The sequence below is a fragment of the Tiliqua scincoides genome, chromosome 9 (genome assembly GCF_035046505.1).
Source record: "Tiliqua scincoides isolate rTilSci1 chromosome 9, rTilSci1.hap2, whole genome shotgun sequence".
Lineage (NCBI taxonomy): Eukaryota > Metazoa > Chordata > Lepidosauria > Squamata > Scincidae > Tiliqua > Tiliqua scincoides.
In genome coordinates, this window is record NC_089829.1 from 39,939,609 (window position 1) to 39,951,053 (window position 11,445).

Below are 11,445 nucleotides of genomic sequence, written 5' to 3' on the forward strand. Positions count from 1 at the left end.
CTCCATTTTCAAAAACGCCTATTACTTTCCCCATCCTGTCATTCTACTTTTATGTACCCAGTGGTTCCATTTCCTTACACATACAGTTTTCAAAATGAGTGATTACAGGTGGCTATGCGTTGGCTCCTTTATTCATTTACTTGCTCACTCTTGTACCTCTTTCCCACTTGCTGGAGTTGTGTTCTCTTTAGGATGCTCATGAAGCACCTAGGTACCAAGATTGGGGGGGACGTACACAGAAGCAACACAGTTGGAGCTTTAACACGTTAAGTGACTACTCCCATGCAAATTTAAATAAATTAGTGCTGCATCCCAAATTTTTCCACTCATAAGGAGACTTATGAATGCACAAGTTGTAAGTGTACAATTCTTGCACATAGAAACCCAAACAGAATTATGGCTTAGCTTTGCACTTGTGCCACACATTACACTAGAAGTCACATATAAAACTGTGCAATTTTTTCTTGCACAACCACACACAGGACATAGCAAAATACAACCTCTATATGCACACGTCAACTCAAAATCTGAAAAGCGTGTCAGTTTGCAGTTTCAAAAACTGCAACTGGGCTTCCTCTTTTGGAAAGTCGAACTTGATATTGGAACTTAGCAACCTATCTATACATATTTCACACTGCTGCCTTGGGCTTCCTTTAATGCAACAGCCATTTACTGTAAAGCTATTTATTGGCTAGCAATTGACTACGGTTGGTGATCCAAGATTGAAGCAAGTACTTTGTAGCTGGTATACTATCATCAAGACAGGATTGCCTTCCAAGGGGTAAACTCAAGGATAAAATCCTAGACAAGAATCTAGAGTCTGTCTTCTTAGGTGCATGATGAACAAGACTGTGCACAAGGTACAACAGGAGCTTTCCATAAGCAAAATCATGCTTTCTTCTAGTATCATCAAATATACTTAAGAATTTAGCACAAAAAGCACAAAACAGAACTATGAGAAGTTCCTGCAGAGATGCACCCTTGCTTGGAAACAAGATTGCATGGAAGATAATGGGACGTTTCCAAGGAAGAATGTTTAAAGCCAATGTGTCTGCCCTTTTATGATAAGAGAACTGTACATTACAGAGCCCTGGGAAACTCTCTTAAGTCATCCAAACACAGTGAAAAAGGCATATAAATAAGCTTACTCACCCCACCCACTGTACTTTCACACACATCGTCTGAGCCCTTGATATAATTTTAAATGCAATATTGACCTACCTATTCCAGAATTTGCTCCAGTGATTATGACCACTTTTCCACTCATATCACGGCCCTGAAGTATTTCCATTGCAGTGGTGTTTCCATCATACTTCTGCTTGGCACTGGGCTTCATGGGGTTATCATCCACTGTAAATGCCAGTCTTGGGTCAAGGTATGTCGTCCTTTTGTTGATATGGCTTAAAAAGAAATGAAAAGTAGTTGGGTCCACATAATTTCTCTTGCTTCTATAAATGAGCAAACAGTGAAATACATACACAATTTGATATTTTTTTAAGCACTGCAAGTTTCACGCATGTTATATTTGTTATGGTCCTTCCCAGGCCTAAAGTAAAAAAACAAAAAACAAAGGCACTACAGTGAACTCTCAGTTAAACCAGCTTCTGTTTAACAGACATCAGATATAAAGAACATACTTCGCATGTTTCAGTGACCTGACCTTTTAAAAACAAATTATTGCCTTATTTTCTACTTAACTCTGCTCTGTTAAACATTTTCACCCCAGGCCATGTTTGGGTGGCACCCACACCTACCCCCTTCCGATGGAGCAAGGCAATTCAGGATGCCTGAACTAGTAAAATTTCAGCTTACTGCCAAGCCATTGAACTTTGCTGACATTATAGAAGCTGTTAGAAGGCTTTTTGACATGAGGGGAAGAGAATGTACAAGCAACACAACTTTAGGATACAAGTGTGTTTCGAGACTAAAAATCCAGTCATGAATATCGTGATAGGAATTCAAGGGGGATACTTGGAAGATCAGTAATCAGCATCTTCCATATTTGATCAGACAACACCTGCAAGTGTTTCTATAATTGTAAGTCTAACTCTGCGCTGGCCCAGAGGTGTTGCAAAGTTGCCGTCAAGCACTTTTGCACCACCAGGAAAGGAGAGCTGACAGGCCCCACAGAGCCGGTGCACCAGTAAGCACTGGCCTGAGTCAGGCTGGCGTGGGAACTTGAAGAGGGCAGAGGGAGGGTTGAGCAGGGGTGTTCCAGGATGGGGGAGAGAGGATGGCAGGTGGACAGGCCCATAGGTGGGCCAGGATCCAGCATTTAGGCTAGATCCCGACCCCACTCCCAGGCAAGTCAGCACTGCACTGGGCCACTTGGATCTGCACCACCTCTTTAGGTGCTGCAGATCCAAATAAACCCATTGGGGCTGCTGCTGTGTTACCTAGGATAAGGGAAATGAGTTCCCCTTGCCCCAGGCAAGACAATGCCCCAATGAGACAACCTGCTCATTCCAGCACGGGTTAGGATTCAGCTATAATTCTTCTAACCAGAGTCACACACAACAGCAATACATAGGAATTGCAAGTTTCATAAACTGGATTAAACCACACCTCACTTCAACTCTTAACTCGTTTTTCTGGAGAAATGTTCAGAAATCTATAACAGACACAAAAAGCTACAGCCTATGTTTTAAAAGCATACAGAGTTGGATTCAGGGAAGTATAGATTTATTCTCAGGAAGAGAGAGTTCTCAGTAAAAGCTTTGGCAATATTAGACCTGCACACTGAGGCATAAATGATTGGCTTTCCTCTTATGCGAGTTCTCCATTATTGCCCCACTTCTATAACACAAAAGGCTAAAAGTCAATTATGTCCAGATTTTCAATTATCTCTCTATAGATTAGCTCCCCTGAGAATAAAAGAAAGTAGATTAAGATAGTACGTACTTCTAGCAGTCCTCAGTGATTAAGAAACGTAACAGTATTTAAATTAAAGGTCTATTCTAACATTAAGGTGACCAACAGTTTCAACTTGGTGTTAGAAGCAGAGAGATGGAATGGCCAAGGAAAGGAATTCAGTGCTATGTGAAACAGTCATAAACCAAGTCAAAATAGTAGTCCATCAGCTCCAGTATTTTTGATGATGATGATCGGCTGTGGCTCTCCAGGGTTTATGAAAGGGTCTTAAGCACCTTTAACTAGAGATGCCAGATTATGGACGATTGTATGCACGTACAGCAGAAGCTCAGCTATGTAAATTCTTCATCAAATGTTTGAATGGTTTGACACGTGTACAGCTGGCAGATCAGTACAATCCACATATAGAACCTCAAAGAGGGTGTCAAAGCCTTCAAGAGTGTAAAGCAATTTCTGCATTGGTCCTTAATTGCAATCCTGGCCCCTGTGCCACCGGGGGCCAGGACCACAAAATGCTGCCCCATCCTGCCCCACCAGGTGCATTCAGAGGGCCAAGGAGGCTGCCTGCTGCCTCCCAAGCACCCAGAAGGCCTTCTGAGACCTTTCATATCCTTTCACCTGAAAACTCTAAGTAACATTTTTAGGCATTCCCAAGGCCACAAAAGTCCCTCTGGAAAGGCCTATTAAAAAAAGAAAAAAAGGTGGTGGAGAGGGGGGAGCAGCGCCCCCCAGGTGGCATTCCAAGGCATTTGTCTCACTTACCCACCCCAGGTATTCCAATGTTGGTTCTCAAGTACAATTATTATAGAGCTACTGCCTTACACCATTTATTTTTTTACAAGCGACACTCAAACACGTCTGTTCCATTACTCACATTCAACTGAAATGTAGGGACTATACTAGCTAACCTATATATACAGGTGGTCTTAAACTTTTTTTTTTGTGTGCAGATTTCATCCCTCCCCCCCCCACCAGAGGAAAACTGAAGAAAGCATTATTTTGTGTTATTCTAAGGGCACGTTTTAATAAATTATAAATTGCTTTAAAAGCATACTAGGTATGTGATTTAGTTGGTATATTGTCAGCAGATGCAGCCACAGCTATTACCCATGAAACCCCTCCCAATCCACCCCATTATTTTTTTGCAGATTTTGGGTGTGTGTGAGAGACAAAAATTAGAAGACTAGAAAGGATTCTTTTTATTTCATTATCTTTAAAAAAAAAAATCACACCTCTACCTATACATATTTTGAAGCAGTCAATATCATCTCGCAGAAATATCCTTAGGATTTAACCCATATGTGCCCAGCCCACAGGTGTACACATTTCATCTCTGTTGTGTATATGCAACGTTGGCAGAAATGGCTTAAAATAACTCCTGCACTGCTCCTTCAGGTGAATGGAATAACCAGGTGAATGGTGAATGAATAACCAGGGCTCTTAGAAGTGGTAAACAGTGCTGGAGACTTGCTTGCTTGTTAATTGAGAGTTGTTTGGGGCAAACAACTAAGAGATAAAGCAAGTTGGTTCTTAAAAGACTTACCATCTCTCAGCTCACAAACTTCCACTTCTCTCTTCTCTCACAACCCCATAATTCAACCTCAAGAATCAGGATGGAGCAAAGGATCCCCCACATATTCCTTCTTACCAGAGCCCCTTACTTTGACCAAGATTGCGCTTCAATGTCATTGCGCTTCAATGTCAGTAAGTGTAAAGTCATGCACATTGGGGTAAAAAATCAAAACTTTAGATATAGGCTGATGGGTTCTGAGCTGTCTGTGACAGATCAGGAGAGAGATCTTGGGGTGGTGGTGGACAGATCGATGAAAGTGTCGACCCAATGTGCGGCAGCAGTGAAGAAGGCCAATTCTATGCTTGGGATCATTAGGAAGGGTATTGAGAACAAAACGGCTAGTATTATAATGCCGTTGTACAAATCGATGGTAAGGCCACACCTGGAGTATTGTGTCCAGTTCTGGTCGCCGCATCTCAAAAAAGACATAGTGGAAATGGAAAAGGTGCAAAAGACAGCGACTAAGATGATTACGGGGCTGGGGCACCTTCCTTATGAGGAAAGGCTACGGCGTTTGGGCCTCTTCAGCCTAGAAAAGAGACGCTTGAGGGGGGACATGATTGAGACATACAAAATTATGCAGGGAATGGACAGAGTGGATAGGGAGATGCTCTTTACACTCTCACATAATACCAGAACCAGGGGACATCTACTAAAATTGAGTGTTGGGCAGGTTAGGACAGACAAAAGAAAATATTTCTTTACTCAGCGTGTGGTCGGTCTGTGGAACTCCTTGCCACAGGATGTGGTGCTGGCGTCTACCCTAGACGCCTTTAAAAGGGGATTGGACAAGTTTCTGGAGGAAAAATCCATTATGGGGTACAAGCCATGATGTGTATGCGCAACCTCCTGATTTTAGGAATGGGTTAAGTCAGAATGCCAGATGTAGGGGAGGGCACCAGGATGAGGTCTCTTGTTATCTGGTGTGCTCCCTGGGGCATTTGGTGGGCCGCTGTGAGATACAGGAAGCTGGACTAGATGGGCCTATGGCCTGATTCAGTGGGGCTGTTCTTATGTTCTTAACTACAATTCCCAGGAAGCCTTGCAGGTCCCTTGTTATCTGGTGCGCTCCCTGGGGCATTTGGTGGGCCGCTGTGAGATACAGGAAGCTGGACTAGATGGGCCTATGGCCTGATTCAGTGGGGCTGTTCTTATGTTCTTAACTACAATTCCCAGGAAGCCCTGCAGGTCTCTTGTTATCTGGTGTGCTCCATGGGGCATTTGGTGGGCCGCTGTGAGATACAGGAAGCTGGACTAGATGGGCCCTTGGCCTGATCCAGTGGGGCTGTTCTTATGTTCTTAAGATCCCCAATCTCCCACCCATCCATCTGCTCTCCCCTGCTGCACACTTTGTTTTGCTTCACCTTCCTTCCAAAACAGAGCATATTTTAAATTTTATGTTACCATGTCACTTTCTGCACCTTCTCTCATAACTGACCTGAAGGAGAGAAGGGGCAGAACCCCATAACAGCAGTGCATACTAATTGGTCACAACCACATGGAAAAGAAGAGGAGCCATGGCCACTCACTTATCAACCCGTTCCCCCCACTGGGTTCATGACACTGAAACCCCACAGTGAAGAACAAGGCTTGAGGTGGATCCCAGTACATCACAAGCTTAAGACCACTGGACTAATGTATGGGTAGCATCTAAAAACCAGTGGCCATCACAATATTAGGTTGGGTCACTTGTCTGAAACAAGTGAAACACACACAAAACACAGTTTTCACTTACTCAACAAAGTAGACTTGTCCATTTTCATCGGTTTCTTGCTCCCACCCATATGGCAGATCTAAAAAAAATTCATTCACTGACTTTTTAAAAAGTTATTTTAAAATGCTCAGCTTAAGTAACAGTTGAGTAATATCTTATAGCAGTTCATTTTACTGTTTTTATGCAAGTGCAACAAAAGCAGCATTCAGGCAAACACAATCATCCAAGAACACAAATAACCACACAAACATAAAAACAGTCAACAGACTTAGTATTGCCTGCCTAAATAAGAGTTTTCAGAGCCCACAAAGCCACAGAGCCCACAAAGAAGTGGAAAGAGAGGGAAACCAATAGATCCTTTCAGAAAGGGATTCCATCACTGCTGAGAAGACCAAGTACCCCCCCCCCCAAATTTCTAAGGATGGGACAGACAACACAGCCTCCAAAGCCTTTCTTAGAACTTAAGCAGGTCCATATGGGCATGCCACAAGATAGCCTAGTCCAGAGGTGGTGAACCTTTTCACGCTGGAATGCTGCATTAAGTTAGCTGTAATCTAATAAGGCCACATTCGAGAAACTTCAATTAGATATATCTGCATTAGGGGAGCACAGCTTCCCTTCACCTTCAGAGGCTTTGTATAGCATATAGCAATAAAGAAAGTTACCTACATTCAAACGTCATTGGATTACAGCTCAAATTGATAGCTTAGACCTTGACATTTCTGTTCCTTACACAATGCTCTTAGCAGTACATAACTCACTGGGCAACTTTAATAGTGCTTCTCATGTTAGGCAATAAAATACTGGAACTAATAGACTGATTTCATAGACAACAAAATGCACAAACCAACCTCCTGCAACTCGCTTCCGCTTTCCAGATTTTGGATGGTCCCACTGAGTTCTCTCTTCCAGGTGACTGAAAAACAACAATTAAGCGTATTAAAGAAACACTTCCACATGAATATCTTAGAGCAACTTTGGACCGAACTCTCTCATATAAGTCACACCTCGAGAACACGTCCAAAAAAATCAATACCAGGAACAACATACTCCAGAAATTAACAGGAACAAGATGGGGAGCTTCAGCCACCACTCTCAGAACATCAGCATTAGGATTGATCTACTCCACAGCAGAATACTGTGCTCCAGTATGGCTTAACAGCAGTCATACTAGCAAGACTGATGACAAATTAAATGAAACCATGAGGATCATAAGCGGCTGTATAAGACCCACTCCTATCTGTTGGCCCTCCGTTTTGAGCCACATAGCACCACCAGCCCTACGGAGACAAGACGCTTTAGTGAAAGATTATAGAAAAATCACCATTTTTTCCCGTACATGCCGATTTTCCTCATCTATCAATCGGTAGGCTCAAAACCAGGAAGGCTTCTCTGGCACATGCACAACAACTGCACAACAATTTTAACATCAATGCACAATGGAAAGCTAAATGGGCAGTCGAACACCCCCAAACAGGTAGATATATAGATAATCCTACACTTGAACTGGATTCATACCTGACATGGTGTTTGTTAGGACTCAATGTTTAAATGGGGGCTAGTATCTATCCCACAGTGTGATTGTGGGTTCTCCCGCCAAATCATATACCACATTGTGTCTGGCTGCAAACTAAGGGCGTATACTGGTCCATGGTCTGACTTTTTCAATGAAGATAACTCCGTCCTTGAATGGCTGGATGAACTGGACATTGTCATTTGATCTAGTCTGATATATAAGTCCACGTATTACAAGCCATACGCTAAATAATAAATAAATAAATTCCACATGAAATCTCAATGGTGTTACTAGTATATCCAGAGTGTTCAGAGTGCCCAGAGTTGCCGTCTGGATCACATTTTGATCAAAACAATTCTGTCCACTACATTGTGTGTGTGTGAAGTTTTGAGCAGAATAATCCAGGAGTTATGGATTTGTCAGTTTCATTTGCAGTATGTCTTGATGGCAAACCCAACTTTCGTATAGGTGCTCACTGCAGCTGGATCAGCTTTACAGGGCTTAAGCCCTGCCCCCCCACAAAAAGTAGTGTGCTATGGAAACAGGGGCCAACCCTAAAACGTATGAAACAGGTGAAAAGAGTCACTAAGTCTGGTCTATGGTCTATTGGAGTTGCCAATGAGGCCCTGACAGAAAAATCTGACTTCCCACCTACACAGTCCATTCTACTATCTGGATAGAAGCTGTTGCCTCTTTGGAGTATAGACAAGATGCTACACTCTGCCTGCTCCCTTTCTGAACAAGAGTCACTCCTGAAAAGGTGCCAAGTAGTGAGTCCTTTTGCTGCTTTCCAGGAATTAGAAATACTTGATGGAAGTCTGTGTGTGGCTGGTAGTTGTTTACTAAACTCCAATAAAGTTGTAATATTTACCTGTCCAGAAAAAATATCTACACACTCTACAACCAGCAGCTGCCATAATGCTTTCTAACACATCTGACAAACTGACAAAGCCACGGGTGAGTTGATTAAACCACAACAGATGCAAACAAGGGCAGAACTTCAAGTATTCCAAAATCTAGACAACCACAGAGACAAGGAACAACACTTCTGTTGTGGGAACGCCAACTATGGGGGAAAAGATAAAGCTCTACACTTGCACAAGAGCCCCTGCAGCTCTCTCCCAGCAGTAGCAGTTTTGCAACAAGCCTTTATAGTTGCACAAGGAAGGCTTTGCAAGAGAGGCTTGTTACAAAACTGGGAGGAGATGGAAAAAGTCACTCATAAACCTCACTTGACGGACAAGATGGTGTAGCAGTGGTTAGGGATTTGGACTTAAACCTGGAAGATCCAGGTTTAAATCCAGGGATGAGTGGTGGTGGGGCGGCTGCTGTGCGAGGCAAGGCAGGGCCTCCCCACCGGAGCCCTTCGAAAAGTGCCACTGCCACCATGTGAGGCGTTCAAGCACTCTCAACCAAGGTGCTTTGAGCACTTCACACAGTGGCACTTTCCAAAGGACTCCAGTGGGGAGGCTCTGCCTCACCTGCCTCCCCACCCACTGCACATCCCTGTTTAAAACCCCACTCAGCCATTAAGGTTCTTGGGTGACCTTGGGCTAGTCACTCTCGCTCATCCTCACCTACCTCACAGGGATGTTGTGAGGACAAACAGGAGGGGAGCAACCATGTAGACAACCCTGAGCTTCTGGGAGGAAGAAGAGTATAGTATACATAAATAATTCAAAATTTTGTGAACTGCACCTGGGGGGGAAGGAAAACCCTTCTTCATTTCTCCCCCCAGCTGATGAGGAAGACCCCCTCATTTCCCCCCTCCAAGAATTCGGGTGAGGGGAGGGGGCTATGAAGGGGAGAGGCAGCCCTTTCTCCCCCTCCCCTGTGGAATTTTTGGGAGCTGCCAAACCATGAGGGGGTGGGAAGGTCTCCCCATGACATCACAACCCTCTCCCCTCCCCCAGCTCCAGCTGGAGTGATCTGTCCTGCCCCAGACCCCCCTGTGGAGTTTCTCTGGGGGTGCCAAGCCCCTCCTCGCTCCCCATGACACCCTCAGCCCAGCTCAGGGGGGAGGGGCAGGTCCCTTCTCGCCTCACCCAGACCCAGAGGGAGGGGAGGGGCCTCTCCATCCCACCAGACCCCCATTCTGCACTCCCCTGCGGAGTTTGGGGGGCGCTAGCCCCTCCCCCTCATGACACCCCTCAGCCCGGCTCAGGGGGAGGGGGAGAGGGAGACCCCCTCCCCTCCACCCACGAGGAGCCTTGTGGGCCCCCCCCCCACGGCGCCCAGGCCCGCCCGCTCACTTGGCGTAGTAGACCCAGCCGTCCCTGGTGGTGCGCTCCTCCCAGCCGGGCGGCAGCTCTTCCTCGCTGTCGGTGTCGTCCAGCCCCGCGTACTGCAGCGCCGCCATCTCTCCACTGCTGCCGCGCCCGCCGCTTCCGGCGCGCCTCGACCAATCCCGGGGCGCGGGCGAGGGGCGCGCCGGGAAATGTAGTCCCCTGAGAGGGGCTGCACGTGCCAGAAGGGGGAGGAGCCTGCGAGGCAGGTGCAGGTGGGGGCGGGGTGTCAACACTGATGTGTGCGCGTGTGTATATATAATGATTTCTATATATATATACTATGTGTGTATATATGATTTCAATATATGATTTTTATATTTATACTTGTGTGTTTATAGATGTACATATGTGTATATATAGTGTGTTTATATATATATATATATATATATATGATTTATATGTGTGTGTATATATATGATTTTGATTTATATGATTATATATATGTATGTATGTGATATATGAATATATATATGATGATATATATGAATATATATATATATAGTGTGTGTATGAATGATTTATAAACAATTCATATACACACACACATATATATACACACTCGTAAAGATAACACACACACACACACGCATTTTGTGTGTATATATATATATATATATATATATATATATATATATAAAGTATCAGAACTAGTTTTGAATTGAGAATGCTGCATGAGTTACCAGGCATGGAGCCCAATCCTATGCATGCCTACTCAGAAGTAAGTCCCATTCTAGTCAGTGGGGCTTACTCCCAGGAAAATGTGCACAGGACTGTAGCCATGCTCAGTGGAAAGATCCACCCAATTTGCCCAGCTGCCCCCCATGAAATTTGTGCTGACAGCCACTCTGCAGCACGTGCAATAACCGAAGAATGCACCAGGTGGCGCTGCAGGCCAAAGGAACTTTGGCATGTTGAGGACTCTCCATTGGGATGACTCTCAAAGGCAGACCTGAAGCCTGTGCTCTGGGGCACAGGCCATGCATGCACATGCAGCATGCCACCATAGCTGCTCCACTTTAATGCTCAGTGAGATTTCCCTGCAAGCTTGAACAGATAAAGATTCTCCCATTGCTGCTCCACCTCCCTCTTCCTTTTCTAATCCAGGAAGCAACCAATTGAAAAGCAATTGACAACACCAACAACAACAAACTACAGCTGCAAGTCTATACACAATTACCCAGGAGTAAATCCTATTGAATACAGTGTGACTTTCTTCTGAGTAAACACGTATGCACAGTCACTCAATCTGGCAAAGGGGAGTGCTGTTGAAGTGGCCTGGTATTGGGTGAATGATGCCTAGCTATAATCTCTTCTATGTATATTGTTATTTTACATGTATACAATTACACGTTTGTAGGTGCTTCTGACACGAATTAAGAAAGAAACTTACTCAATCCAGTCTGTGATGGACCAGTTCAATTATCTGCTTTCAGCGTACATATCTGTTTGAGAAATTTCTGTTGTGATATTTTCTCTTGTAAAA

At 44.4% G+C, this 11,445-nt stretch overlaps 1 protein-coding gene across 1 annotated transcript in view; it reads right to left on the reverse strand.

The window, feature by feature from the left end:
- WWOX (WW domain containing oxidoreductase) overlaps nucleotides 1-10,043 on the reverse strand; it is a 670,666-nt gene extending 660,623 nt beyond the window's left edge. The window contains exons 1-4 of the mRNA XM_066636770.1: nucleotides 9,927-10,043; nucleotides 7,010-7,074; nucleotides 6,180-6,237; nucleotides 1,222-1,400 (exon numbers count right to left, since the gene is read on the reverse strand). Coding sequence (XP_066492867.1) covers nucleotides 1,222-1,400; nucleotides 6,180-6,237; nucleotides 7,010-7,074; nucleotides 9,927-10,033 — 409 coding nt within the window. The 5' untranslated portion in view covers nucleotides 10,034-10,043. The remainder of the gene's footprint in view (nucleotides 1-1,221; nucleotides 1,401-6,179; nucleotides 6,238-7,009; nucleotides 7,075-9,926) is intronic.
- Between the last annotated feature and the right edge of the window lie 1,402 nt (nucleotides 10,044-11,445).